This window comes from Gossypium raimondii, chromosome 10 (genome assembly GCF_025698545.1).
Source record: "Gossypium raimondii isolate GPD5lz chromosome 10, ASM2569854v1, whole genome shotgun sequence".
In the NCBI taxonomy this organism is placed as follows: domain Eukaryota; kingdom Viridiplantae; phylum Streptophyta; class Magnoliopsida; order Malvales; family Malvaceae; genus Gossypium; species Gossypium raimondii.
The window spans coordinates 14,618,249-14,634,319 of NC_068574.1; the positions used below are offsets into that span (position 1 = coordinate 14,618,249).

Sequence of the window (16,071 nt, forward strand, 5' to 3'; positions counted from 1 at the left end):
ATACTTACGTAATTATTTAATCAGAACTCGACGAATAGTAGGTGTAAATGTCGTAGCGGATGTAGTTCCTGTCACTCACTAAAGAGCATCAACAATAGCTCTAAGTAACTGTGATTCATCTCTTTCCCTAATATTACCTCGTTCAACATTAGGTTGTTGAATACTAACTGGATTAACACTCGATGTTGTTGATTCTGTTTCATCTAATTCATTGGAAACATCATCTCCGATATACATCTCTTGATCAGCATTATCATTATAATCATTTGATATTTTCAACTATAAATTAAAAACAAATATATATCAACATCCAAATCCCGACTCAATTCGACTCAATTATGGCATGTACCTCTAGACTCAATTCCGAGCTAGATTTAGTCCGAGAATCGACTAAACCTACAAAGCTCTAATACCACTAAATTGTAACACCCCTAACCTACATCCATTGTCAGAATAAGGTTCCGGAGCATTACTGATCAAACAGACATAATTTCAAAACACAATAAAACGCATTCAAAATATGTCATAACAATCATCCTAGGTGCCTAACCAATGTACCGTCATAGGTACCACAATTATATCAATAAAAAATATCAATAGAAAATCATTCAAATCCAACTTGTAAACATGTCAAATTTATTCTATTTTACATATTTCATGTTCATTTAAACATTAACTTAAACATGCCATAATATGACCTCAAGCATAAACACACATATATATAACCAACCAAAATTAACTTATAATTTACAATCAATCCACAAAATGACTAATAATTAGACACCTTAGGTACATGCCGACGCAAAAAAAGATAAACATCACCACATTTGAGTTCGGGACCGTTATTGAATGCTGAGTCGACGATAAAAATTAAGTACCTAACTTGCGTACGGAAAACAAAACCGTACGCTGAGTAAAAATCAGTGGCATTTCTATAATCTAAATTTAAAAAAAAATGAATCACAAATATACAATCTAAATATTTCAATAACCATATCGCATTTCATTTGTTTCACAATATCTCGATTCTCATATTTGCTATATAAATAGTTTTTCACAATATAATACACATTTCATTTAAACAATAATTTTGTTCATTCCATATCCAATTCATGAATACATAACTCATGTGCCTCAATCCATATTTCAATTCACTGTCCCATTTTAATTTCACATACAATCTCATCTAACATAAATCATAATACAATTTCGATTAATTACCCCTATTAACACAACTCGGACTCGGACGGATACACGGATCCAACCAAAACACACAAGTTTGGCACCCAGTGCCTCATCGGATAATTTGAAGTAATAATTTGACACCTAGTGTCTCATCGGCTAAACCGAAGTAAATTCGCACCCAGTGCCTCATCAAATATATCTGAAGTAATAAATTGACACTTAGTGTCTTATCAACTCGAAGTCGAAGAAATCCCTGAACTCTTCCAATCCTATGGCATGCCATCTATATTCGACTCAGCCCGATACAGTTAATAGGGTTCCAATCCACTTTTCAAATACAACCAATATTCATTTCAATTCAAATAATCAATATATTCAATATATATATATACCAATTCAATCAATATAAATTCCATAAATTTATCACTTACTAAATCAATCCATTTCAATTTCAAAACACAATAATTCACACCTCAACACTTACCATATACATTAAATTGAATTATAACAATTAACAACTAAATTCATATTATAGAAATACAAACCAGAAATTCCGAGCTATTCCTCGTCGACTTTATCTTTCCCATTTTTAGTCAAGAGTTCTGGTACGATGTTAGCTACGGAATTAAAAAAATTAAAAATTATCAATACAATAAAATTTAAATTTCATATTGAATATTTCAACTTTTTACTCAACATTTGTCTAAATTTCAATTTAGTCCTTAAATCGAGACTAAATTTTATTCTTCACATTTAATTCTTTATTTTCATGCAGATTCCACTTTAGACTAAATTCAACTCCCTATTTTCACATAAATTCCTAAATTTTGAAATTTTCATAATTTAGTCCCTATTACTCAAAATTTACAATTTATTCTACAATTCAATCCTTTTTCATTTCTAACTTAAAATCTATCAATTTAATCCCTAATACTCAAATTATTCAACATAGTCAACATTTAAAAACTTAATAATTTCTAAAATTTCAACATAGATTGGGTAGTATTTAATATCGGATTCTAAAACATAAAATTACGAGAAAATAGACTAAATTGACTAACCAATTAAACTTGGAACCTTGAAACCTTAGTTTCTCATTTCTTCCTTTCTTTTCTTTCTTTCCTTTCTTTTCTCCTTTCTTTTCTCCCTATTTCGTTTTCGGTTTCGTTCTTTCTATTCTTTTTATTTTCTTTATTTATTTCATTTACTTGTTTATTTTATTATATTTACTTTATTATTATATTATATATATTTACTTAAATATTAAGTAATACATATTTTATTAATATATACATATGTAAATTATTTTTACACATGTAATCACTATTACCATCTACTTGTTGAAATAATGCTTAATTGCTTATTTAGTCCCTTTACTTTTCTTTAATTTATAATTCAACTTTCATCTTTTATGCAATTTAGTCATTATACCTAATTACTCTTAATTCATGTAAATTCACCTAACCAAAACCTAATTAACTCCATTAACTAACTTCATAAATATTTTAATAAATATTTATGAATCCTTTTACTAAAACAGAGTCTCGAAATACATTTTCCGACACTGTGACTATCGGGTCGTGATACAAATTACACATTAGATCAATGTTCATATATAATTTTGATATTTATCCTTACAAATATAAAATTAATAAAAATATGCATTAAGAACAAACCTGAACAAATGATTATCCAAATTCATTTCAATAAGTGCCAAACTATAAAATAGAAATTATAAAGAAATCATAATTATAAAATTTATTAAAATTTTAATGGAAAAATTCAAAAAATTCAAAAAAATTATTTAAATTTTTTATATGATAGTGGAAATAAAAGTAAGGATGGAAATTTATTAAAATTTTAATGGAAAAATTCAAAAAATTCAAAAAATTATTTGAATTTTTATATGATAGTGGAAATAAAAGTAAGGATGGAAATTTATTAAAATTTTAATGGAAAAAATTCAAAAAAAAAATCAAATAATTTTTTTGAATTTTTTATATGATAGTGGAAGTAAAAGTAAGGATGGAAATACGAGATATTCCAATACATGATGAGCTGCTTCCACAAGATCATTTTTTTTCCCCCTCATTTACTTTCGAAGAGTTAGCTGTTAAGCACACTTATAATGGTATGAAATGCTATCCCGAGTTAACTAACAAAAGAGAATAAAGATTAATTTAATGGCCATGAACTCATGATCAAGAAGGCAACAATGATAAGTTTGTCCCTCTAACTTTACAAAAAAAGGTTCATTTTAGTATTTTATTTAGAGTCTGTTTGTTTGCCAATAAAATGATTTTCGAAAAATGATTTCTGGAAAATGATTTACTTTTTTGGAAAATGATTTACTGAAAATATTTTCTGGTGTTTGGATGAATCTGTGTAAAATATTTTCTGTTGTTTGGTAGATTTCCTGAAAATATTTTCCGAAAAATATATTTTTACATATATTAATAAATTTATATATTTTAATTTTTTTACATATATTGCAATGATTTATTTATAAATAAATAAATCAAATTAAATATATAATAATACTAAATTATTAAGCTATAAAATTAACCGTCATAAATTGAAAACAACCAAAGTCAAATAAATCATTTGTAATTGTGTTAAAAAATAAAAAACAAGGATTGAATAATTATAAATTAGCTTCCAAACCACAATTAATACTAGAAATTAATAATATTATCCAAATGCATAATTAGTAGTACACCACATAATAACAACAACATTGTCCAAGTGCATAACTAATATTACACCACATAAAACTATCAATATCTTCAACCTTGAGAAAATTTTTGAAGCCAAATTTTTTTATGCTTCTTACTTTTAACTAAAAAAGCTTTGGCCTCGGATTCATGACTCACTAGATAATCAAACACAGAACACAAGAAGTTATCATCAAATCCTTCTTCCTCCATCGACAGCACTTGTTCTTAAAACTGTGGTATCTTATCCGCAGTAAATTGTTCCAAAGCATTAGCAATTTTGCCAAGTTGTTCAGCCACAAATTTAATTTGTTCATCAACAACACTTTCTTGAACATTTTTTCTTTTACGTTTGGATGTGCCAGATGAAGATACATTTGTTCTTACCTCTTCAGCCTCTTCATTGTCGCAGTCTACAGGCACTGAATCTTGGTTACCATCATCCAAATCTATGTCAGCGAATGTTCTGGCAAAACTCCCTGTTGTCATATCTTTGCCAACAACCAAAGTCATTTCATCATAATGATCAATGCTTTTATTCAAAAATGGTTCATACTTCTTGTGTGCCTGTTGGATATTATACACAATTAGAATAACAAGTAAAAAACAATTGAAATATACTTAACATATATACATATATTACCATCACTACTGCATCATATGTCGCTCTATCACATGTGATCATTTTCATGTTATCATCCCATCCAAAACCACTTTCACCTCGAATTTTGCTTATAATCTGCCACTGATTTTTACAGTCCTAAAATGATTTTCCACATGCTTCGCATCGAATTGGACTTGGAATCTTTCAGAAATAGCTTCGACAACTCAATTAATAGAATCTGCTTTGAAAGTATTAGAAGACTTATTTCCTTTCTGAGCCTCCTCTGCTACAATTTCAAGAAAAACATGTTCTATCGGTTTTGTCCACCTGAATTGCTTAGAGGTCCCTTCTTTGTTGCCCTTACCCATTCTACATTAACAATTATCATTGTCAATCATTTCAATATCCAACAAGCTTAAAACATAATAAATTCAATATATAACAAGCTTAAAACATAATCAATATGTAACAAATTCAATACATAATAATTTCAAAATTCAACAAACTAAAATTTCAATATCATTATCCAACCAACATTAACAAAAAAAAACAATTTTAATACTAAAACATACATAACATAGAAACAATAACCCTAAGCCCTAAACCTACCTAATATTTCTAGCCATATAATCAGTCCATATAGTTTGTGCAATTTCGTCTCTCTTAGCATACCATTCTCTTGCTTCTTCTCTTTCTTCTCGCTCCGTAAGAGTTGGTATTATCAAATTAGACTCAAACTCCTCGTATAACCCTTGATTAAGTATATCACTAGGATCAACTCCCATTATATGATTATGAATGATACAACAAGTCAAAACTATATCTACTTGAGTTTGAAAATTCCAAAATGGTTCAACATCTAATACACGAAACCGTTTCTTCAAAATCCCAAAAACACATTCAACAGTGATTCGTAATGATGAATGACGAAGATTAAAGAGTTCCTTTGCATTTTCAGGCCCTTGAGCACTAAACTCTTTTAAATGATATCGGACACCACGATATGGGGTAATATATCCATTTCGGATGCCATATCCAGGATCAGCAAGATAATATTTACCTACAATTTTACAAAACATGATTAATACTAATAAATTATGAGCTTACTAGAATTATTTGGTATTTAATGATAATTATTACCTTCCGAAATTCTTAATCCTCCTGGGCATGAAAGTGCATCCCTTAAAATACGAGAATCATGTGCACTACCTTCCCAACCAGCTAGAACATAGGAAAATTTCAAATCAACTGTAATGACAACCAATACATTTTGTGTCGTCTCCCCTTTACGGCTACGAAATCTTCCTTGAATGCTAAGTGGAACGGATGCACGAATATGAGTTCCATCTAATGCTCCAATACAATCTTTAAAATAAGGATAAAACCTTGGATTGTTTCTAATTTCACTGGGAGTTGACTCATCAGGTAATCTAATAACTAGTTTATACAATTTCAAAATAGTTATCAATACAACCCTAAAGTAACGGTGAACTGTCTCAGTTGATCTATAATATCTAGATCCAATCACTCGAAACCTTACATTATGACCAATTATATGTAAAATATAACTACTTTCTCCCTAATATTGACAGATTTAGATGATTGTAACAAATTATTCCTATTAAGAATATCACATAAATTAAAAAAGGCGATCAGTCTCATCCTTATCACATCAATACAATGCTGGTCACCACTATATAAAATACTATTAATATAATTTTCTCTTTCATAATCTCGATTCACACGAAGGTGAGAAGCAATTTCCTTCCTATTTTTTAATTTTTTAATCCAAAGAGCCCTAAAAGCTAAAAATGAAGCCACGACTTCGACAATTGCATTTTGATCTTGATTACGATCCATCTACACAAAATAATGCCACACAAATATTTGATCACTATAAAAAATATGCAAGATTTTCATAAGATCACATATAAAAGTTACCATGACTAAAAGTGCATACATACATATCAAGCTAATTATAATTGCATTAATAATTTCCAGTAAAATTAAGCTACTTTCTTTGTACAAATACTTTAATAAATATATTGATCATAGTTAATAGAGATCTTAATGAGTTAATTTATGGAAACTGAATAATCCAAAAACCTATTTACATGGCAAAAATAGCATCTTTAAGGTCAAAACTTGCTGACATTCAAAATGCACCCTTATTAATACTATTGATATTAAAAATTACAACTTTAGGTAATCACAAAGCAGGACCAACCTACCATCTCCTTTGTTAGATTAATAATTATGAAGTTATCAGATAAAAATTAAACAACATTTTACATACTAATAAAATCCTACATCCAGTTCCGAATATATTTTCCTAGTAGATAAACACCCTACAAAAGATTTCAGATAAATATTCATCAATAAAAATAACACCTATGCAACGTCATTGGAGCTTATGGATACTTATGAGACATGGCTAGATTCTTAGTAAGCCATTCTCGCCCATCTCTCCCTAGTATCATCAAAAGCCAATATGACAAACAAGCTAGAAGATAACGGTGAAAGTAAAACTTTATAGAAAACAATTCCGACCAACGATCCATCTAACAACACCATGACTCCCTTAAAGACGATTTCTTCAATCGACGAAGAGAATAGGAAGCCAAAGGCAATGCATTCAACAATAAAATGAAATTGAAAGAACAAGAACGAAGAAAACAAAATTTGAACAAAAAGAGATGATGATGATGATGATGATGATGATGATGATGATAAATATTTAAACGAAAAGAAATAAAAGAAGAAGAATAGATGGATAATTGGCCCCCCAACAGGTTGTTTCTCTAAAGACAATCTAGTTGAAATGATGGCATACAACCTTTTCAAGTTGGTCCTTGACAAATACAAAAGTGAAAAACTTCTTCTGAAGAGTTATTGTGAAAAAGGAACTCAATAGAAAAACATGAAGCTGTATGGCCAACCCTATTTATAGTCTCCAAGTAGTAGAGTTGAAGCTACACCAAACTCTCAAGGATAAAAGTAGCATTTATCTACTAGAGTTTAAACTCTTCTACCATCAGAATTTTAAAGGAAAAAAAACTATAACAAATCAAAAATCGTCAATTTAAGTAAGGAATTTTTTAAGCATAGCTTAAAAGAAAACATAAATTTAACATCCAACTAAACAAACGCAGCAGCAGCATCAATCAAAATACACCGTTTACATAATAAAAACAAAACAAAAATTCAAGTATTCGTTACCTTGACTTTTTCTTTCCCTGCAGACAATCAATGACAGAAAGAGACAGTAGCTCAAGATTTGAAGCTGAAAGTTGAGGTAATGGAGAAATCAGTTGTGGAAGCACAAAAGAAAAAGAGTTTCTGGACTTTGGTCTCCTCTGCAACAACTCTTTTGGTTGTAGTAATCTTAAGAGGAAATGTATTATTGCCTTCACCATCAAACAACTCCATGTAATGAAAACATGATCCTCAAATGATCGAATAAACATATTCATATATAAGATCTCATATAAATGAGATATCAATGCTCATATTGGTGAATTTGGTTACATGTGTAAAGTTTTCTTTAATGATCATTATGTATAGAAAACCTTCTGTTGTTAAAATTCATAAAATCAGAAGATGCACAGTGTTTAAAAGTATGTGAATTTACATCAGTCATGGCATCTGAACACTCAATTTACCAATAAGCTAATAGTTTGTAATCATAAGAGCCACAACTAGCATTTATTTCACTCGGCGACACTATCAGCAACCCAAAGATAGACCTTTCCAGATAAACCGTGTTAAAGGAATCTTGCCAACCACAAATTCTATCACTACTACAACAAAAAATACTATCACGTCATAGGAAACCAATGTTGCAGTAATTGTCTAAAAGAATAAGAGAACTAAATATAAAATGCCGGAAAGATAAAACAATAAAACATAAAACTAACCAAATGCAGTAAGATGCATGACAAGTAAAACCTCTAGGTATAACAAAAGTAAAACTATTGCCCAATTAAAACCTGCATCCGGAGAAAAATATGAAGAACATACCTTGTTCATTTCTAGAGGTAAGGATAATCATTTCCTCTTGGATTTTACACCTCACCACCATTTCCTCTTAACCATTTCCTCTTAAGAGAACAAACTTAATTTCTCAATCTTAAGAATATTAACAGTCCAATTCCTTTTCTACTTTATGAAACAGCCCAAAACCTCAAAACATTGTTTGTTCAAGATAAAAGAATTGCTAAGAAATTTCGCGTCTAAAAAATGAGTAAAAATGAAAGTGGAAATAGAAAATATACCTTTCTAAAAAAAGTCTGCGAAGAAAGTCTACCCAAGACAAGCCAAACAGCATAGGCTACAAAACGGTAACAAAAACCCGACCTGGGCAAGAAAGGAAGAGCAGAATTTGTAGAAAGCCTGAGCAAAAGAGAGAACCCAAACTAGCAGAAACCCAAGCAAGAGATCCCAGGCAAAAACAGCACACAGTGATGAAAAGCCCCAAATCATTTTATAAAAAGGAGAAGAAATCAAGGGGGAAAAGGAGCCCGAAACCAGCTCAATGAGCCCTATGATCAGCGTAGAGAGGAAGGGAGAACGAGAGTGTAGAGAAAGGAGAACGAAAGTGTAGAGAAGGGAGAACGGGAAAATGTCTTACTGATTCCAAATCGGTAAGACGTTTTCCAGAAATTGGGGCCTAATTTTACCCGTGTTTGGAAAATGTTTCCTTTAGGAATTCATTTTCCACCAAAAAAACGCTGGAAAATTTGAAAAATATTTTTCTGAAAACATTTTCCACCAAATAAACGAAGCCTTAGTTTTTCACCTCTTTTTGTTCTTAAATTTGTGTTGTTTGCCAAATCACTTCAAAATGGATAAAAAAAAGTTAACATCTGTTAACTTTACTGACCTGGATACCAGGTAAGAAATTAATGAATTTTTTTAAGATTTAAAATTAAAAAAATCTATAAAAATTATTTAAAATTTTTAAAATTATTAAAAAAGTATAAAAGATTCAAAGTTGAGTGGAGGAATTTATCCGATTAACATTTATAATTACTTCAAGACTTATTATTTTGTTATTTTCTTTGATATAATGTTTGTATATCGGCTTGCATGGTATCGCCTTTTGTTTGTTAGATTCTACTTTTTATTGTGAACTATAATAACAAGGCAAAGCCTGAACAACAAACACAACTAGCGCAACTCAAACCTAGGCCACACCTGGGGCAGTGAACATCTTTGACTATCAGGCCATCACATGGGATTCGTTAGATTCTACTTTAGAACTATCTCATTGTTATGAAGTATATAAGATATTTTATTGAAACTGATGTTACTTTAAAAGTTTTTATCTCATAAAGATTCAGTTGTGAAAGAGTTACAAACTACCTTTCCTAAAGCATGAAACCAATATTTGAGTTAAAAATGAGAAGATTATTTTTTATTTGTTACATTTATTAAATTGGATGATTTTTTTTATGAAAAATTACCTACATTTTCTCTAAGTTACACTCTCTATTAAACTAAAATTTTACTAGTCCAAATATGAAAAACTACCTACCTTTTAATTATATTGAATCACATGCTATGGTAAACTAGAAGTTTACTAGTCCAAATATATTTATTTGTTGGCATGATTGGTTAGACCATTTCAATTAATAATGATACAAAAATGAGAACTAACATGAATATTTATTAAAAACTTGAAGATTCTTTATTTTAAAGAATTCTCATATGTTGTTTGTTCTAAAAAAGATGATCTATTAGAACATTACTAACAAAAATTGAGATTGAATCTCTTGCATTTTTAAAAGAAATATGGGCTCATTTATCCAACAAGTGGATATTTTACTATGATTTTGATAGATCTATCTACAAAATAATCATATGTGAGTTATCGACTTGCAACATATCGTTCTTGAAATTACTTGTTTAAGAATAAAACTTTCAAGTTATGTAATTGGGATGCTTTTCCTAAGTGGTTTTATTACTCAAGCTTTTCAATGATTATTGTATTTTAGATTGTCACTGCAAGTAAGAATCACAAAGACTATTGTTTATATGCATGTATAAAATAACTTAGCATTATTATGAACTAAACACCTCCAATTAATAGCTAAACCATCACTTGTAAGAACATAATTTGTTGTAAATGTATAAGAATATAATATTTTACATATATCAACATCTGGACGAATCATGCCAATAAATTATAATAATACTTTTAATTATAATTAACTTTTGGTTCAGAGCCAAATGCAACCAACCTATTTTAATTTTTTAAATATGTAGTATATGTTGGACAAAACACCTTAGCGAACAAATATGAATATAAATAAACAAATATTTATATAAAATAAAATAAATATTTATATTTAAAATATTAGATACGATAAATCAATTAAATAAATAAGATTATGAAAAACCAAAATCGAATAAAGAATCGAATTTTACAAGATATTGAGGCCTGTTTTACACAGTTTCCTTAAGACAGATTAGGCCGCTCCTACGGTACTTAGAGAAACGTTAGTCGAATGTCTCCCAAGTTACAACAACACGATGATCGTAGCAGTAGCATCACTGCAGTGATCAACGAACAAACCTTGCCTTCTTTTATCATCGAAACGTTGGAAAATATGGAGAGGAAAAAGAAGAAATTTTTAGAGTAAAATGAACTCGGTGTGAAAGAGTGTGTGTAAAAAATTCTGAAGAATTCTTAGGCTTTTATAGGCATTCAATATGGAGGAATTTTGGAAATATCCATGAATAAAGATACAAAATCTGCATTAAGGAGTAATTAAATCAATTTGATTTGGAATCAACTAAAATCAGGTCCTTTTAAATTAGATTTTGTATATTTGCTGAGAAAAATAAATTTCGTGTTGGGCTACAATATCCACAGACCCATTTTGGGCCCGACCGATTTAGACATTTCGCGTCGCCAACGTTGTGTAGGTGCACCCCAACCTTGATGGGTTTAGATATGCACCCCCTGTACCCGAGACAAGGTTTCAAGTTTAGTCATTCAATCACCCATCAAGTGGGTTCTCATATATATATATACATCTCACACTTGGTATTTAACCAATGTGGGATCTAAGTTTTTCTTTTCCTCAACAAATATTTACAAGTAGCTTACTTTGAGCATCAATTTCTCATTCATCACTCAACCATTTTGAGCACATGATATACCGTTGTAAAGGTTTCATAGAGTAGAATATAAAACCATAATTTTATAATTCAACTCTTCACCTTTACCAATCGAGAATATGCCTCAAAGTTTCCAAAAAATTACAATTTTTCCAACAGTATATGTTCAAGTTACCTTACCACAATGCACAAATGAGTATTCAAAAAAAACGTTGAGAACATAAATTAGTTTTTAGTATCCTTCTATTATTAAATGTTTTAAACAAATTGGAGATTCAATTATGACATGATTTTTTGTAACTATTTTGATTTGACAGTTTTCCCAATATTAGAGAGAGAGAAATAACAGTTGGATGAGTATTTTACTTGGAATGAATGATCATAATCTAGATTTTAATAGAAAGTAATTTGAACCAAAAGTTTAAAAAATAATTCACTTTATTGCAAGTTAATAGCCATATGCATTTATTAGCCTGATGAGTGTTATAAACTAGCTAATATTTTGATTTGAGTTGAAGTCCTAGTTGGACAACCTGTTAAGATAAATGAAAGTAATGCAGGTTTGAAGCATGGTATGAGAAAACAAATAAATGTGGATGATAATATAGTGATAAAGGCGCTCTAGTAGAGACTTAAGACATAACTAATCATTAAAACTCAAGAAGATATTTAAGTATGTGAAGATGAAAATAATGAAATCTCAATAAGTTAAGTCATTACAATAAAAATATGGGATTGAAATGAAAAGTTGTTGACAATAAATTTGCATGTAATATTATTGTTGAAATAATGATTTTGAATAAATTTTTCAAAAATATAGACATATAATAATTGACTAAAATGGAAAGACTCAATTCAAGTAGAATTGAATCACTTATCAATTGTGAAATTTCTAGACTAACAAGCCAAATATCTAAAGGTGTAAAGTCAATGGGGTATAAAATGATAGTCTTGCAAAAACAAAATAAGAAAAATAAAGTTTTTCGTTAACTCCTGACATTAATTATGAAAAGATATAATATTCTTTTATGGTGGATCTAATAACCTTTAAATATCTTATTAGTGTGAGAATTCATGAAAATTTATATTAAAATCATTGGAGGATTTAAAATGCTAGAAACATATAGAAATTGTAATGCCCTTAACCCAAATTCGTTGCCGAAACAGGGTTACGGAGCATTACCGGAGTTTACAAATTAATTATCAAACATTTCATTTCATCTAGCATTCATATTCAAAACCAATCAAAATCATACATATTGTCCCTTAAACGAGCCATCGAGGCCCAAATTTATGCATTAGAAACACATAAGGACTAAGTCGAAAACTCAAAAAAATATATTTAAAGTTTCCAACACTACAAGGGTCACACGGTCATGTTTCAGCCCGTGTTCGTGCCCGTGTGAGTATACTGACTTGGGTCACACAGCCAAGTCACACGCCCCTGTACTAGGCCATGTGAGTATTCTGTTTTGTGCAAATTTAAGATGCAGGGGATACACGGCCGTGTCACTTGGCCGTGTGTCACACACGGTTGAGACACATGCCCGTGTCTCTGCCCGTGTGGATGAAAATAGGTCATTTTACAATCCATATTTCTCACCCAATTTTGTGTCTATCTACAATCAACATTACACATATCAACAAGCCATAATTAGACATTCAAAACAAGCCAAAATAAGTGGCTAAACTCAACACACTATATATAAGCCATCATTAAACAAAATACCTATACATTCCATTATAACCAAAATCAAAACATTCGAAAATACCGATAGAACCGATGGATAGTGTGATATATCTCCGACAAGCTTCGAACCCAATCGAGCTTCCGATAATCTAAAAAGTAGAAGAAAACGAATACATAAGCAATGAATGCTTAGTAAGCTCGTATAAACTTTAATCATAATACTTCCTTTCCAAATATGAAATTTATACTTATCAAGAATAATCTAATATTGCAACCACAATACTCATAAAGTTATATTTAACAACTCACTAAGTGAATAAATCTACAGTATCACTTACACATAATATTCTTAGCATAGTAGGATTTTAAACAACTTTAACTCTTCCAAAATTTCTTTATTTTCATTTGCATTTCTTTACTTTCTACACTCATTCCATATGTATAACACACCAATCATAAGCATATCATTCAACCATATATACAAGCTAGTGCATTTAAACATAATCCTTTTTGAATTAATCACACGATATAAGAAATTGCATAATTTAAAACTTACCACTCTTTCATAAGCATAACTATATTTTCATTTAAGCACTTACCCTTTCAACGCATCATATAATAAACATATTACCATTTAACTAGTAACTTGGTACTTATCTAAGCGTCAACAACAACACTTGTTAGCATACTTGAACATATTTCATATAAATTCAACATTGATAAACTTATTTTATCAACATATCACACTTGAGTTTATTACTCATCACAACTTACATAATTTCCATGTATCAACACATCAAGATATTGATATATATACATATCATGACACATATCATTCTCTTACTATTTCTTCATATACATATATCATCCAAAAACAACTCCTATTATTTTACCACTCGAAGAACGACTTATGGATATGAGTACATCATTTTCAAAAGCCCGAAGGCTGAACAGAAGCTCATGAGAGCTAAACAAAAAGTAAACACGAAAGTTCGCAACAAATGTTGAACCTCGGTTTACTTGGGTAATTTGCCATCAATTCATCCTTTACATTTTCCATTAATTCATCCTTTACATTCGTAGTGCCATAACTCAGTTATGGTCTTATCATCAGAATGCCATAGCCCAGCTATGGTCTTACATATAAACATTGCCATGGTCCAACCATGGTCTTACGTTCATAGTGCCATAACCCAGTTATGGTCTTATCATCAGAATGCCATAGCCCAGCTATGGTCTTACATATAAACACTGCCATGGTCCAACCATAGTCTTACGTTCACAGTGCCATAACCCAGTTATGGTCTTATCCGTCAATTCATCCTTTACCACAGAACGATTGTACTCAATCCCGCGTTCTACTTGTTTTGAACATTTAATTCAATTTCATAATTTAACAATAATTTTGTTTTCAGTAATAGATATGAATAAATACATAATACCATTCATCAGTTTAAAAAATAAACATTAAAGTTTAACCATACAAACTTACCTGAATTGAATTGTAATAATTACAGGAGTTCGTGGACTATTCCGCTAATTTTCCTTTTTCACAGTATCTACGAAATCTTGATCTAAGATATAAAATTACTCATTCATTAGCATATATTTCAGTTCCAATTCATTTCACTATTTATACCGTTCAATTTTGTTTCAAATTTACATAATTACCCTAACTTTTACAACTTTTACAATTTAGTCCCTTCACTAATTAATTTATCAAATCAACTAATTTTCCTCAATTAATAATTTATCCAAATATTCTAGGCTATCAAACAGCCCTTAATAAAATATAAATTTAATGTCAAACCCTAATATTTTAACCATTTTCATAATTTGATCCTAACATCAATATTTAACAAAATCACTTTATAATATCATCATACAACAAAATTAAAGCTCTAAACCCACTTGATATTAATAATTTCTTTCAATATATTAATTTAGACAATAAAAAATTCATTTCATGCAATTTGGTCATTTTTGACATTTTACAAAATTACCCTTAAAATTTTACTTTTATTCAATTTAGTCTCCGAGCCTAAAACATGCAAATTAGCCATTTTAATGAAAACTCATGCTAGTTGAATATTCATATATTTTCCTCCTCCTCCTCTCCATTCCACATCCTTAATGTATATAACATGCTTATATGTAATATTATTTATAACTCTACTATTTGCTTATTTTCATATCAAAGTCGTTCACTTGAGTCATAGTCAATAAATTATTTATATCTTGAGCTACAGAATTCTAAATTAATATTCACTTGATTTTTTGAAACTATATTCAAATATCTTTCTACCATAAAATTTTCAAAATTTATAGTTTAGCTAGTAAGTACAGTAAAATCTTCAAATTTATCCCTTTTCTTACTAAAAATTAATTATCTCTTAGTACAGGGTTTGGATGATGTTTCCATTTGTTTCTCTTGAAAATAGACTCATCAAGAATTTAAACATATAAATTTAAACGCCTAATTATGTTTTTACAATGTTTGATGATTTTCCAAAGTCAGAACAGGGGAATCCAAAATCAATCTAACTCTGTCTCACAAAAATTCATATATCTCATAATATGAAATTCCTTTGCTTACACTGTTTCTTCTATGTAAAACTAGTAGGCTTTAATTTAATACTTTAATTAACCTCTAATTCAATTTTTAAAATTTTGGTGAATTTTCAAAGTCGACTCATCGCTATCGTCCAAAACTATTTTAGTGTAAAATATTGATAACCAAATTTATAACATCC

The 16,071-nt window shown here is 29.6% G+C and overlaps 1 protein-coding gene across 1 annotated transcript; it reads right to left on the reverse strand.

Annotated features, from left to right (window-relative positions):
• Window positions 1–3,827: 3,827 nt before the first annotated feature.
• Window positions 3,828–9,137, reverse strand: LOC105777871 (uncharacterized). Its single transcript, XM_052621911.1, has 4 exons — window positions 8,778–9,137; window positions 7,723–7,786; window positions 4,543–4,872; window positions 3,828–4,466 (listed from the first exon to the last, which is right to left on the reverse strand). The coding sequence occupies exons 3-4, from the start codon at window positions 4,588–4,590 to the stop codon at window positions 4,128–4,130; spliced, it is 387 nt and encodes a 128-aa protein (XP_052477871.1). The 5' UTR covers window positions 4,591–4,872; window positions 7,723–7,786; window positions 8,778–9,137; the 3' UTR covers window positions 3,828–4,127.
• Window positions 9,138–16,071: the final 6,934 nt, after the last annotated feature.

Coding starts and splice junctions, on each gene's coding strand:
- LOC105777871 (XM_052621911.1), bottom strand. CDS start 4,590: ATGAAAATGATCACATGTGATAGAGCGACATATGATGCAGTAGTGATG. Junction 4,467..4,542: donor CATATGATGCAGTAGTGATG/GTAATATATGTA, acceptor AATATCCAACAG/GCACACAAGAAGTATGAACC.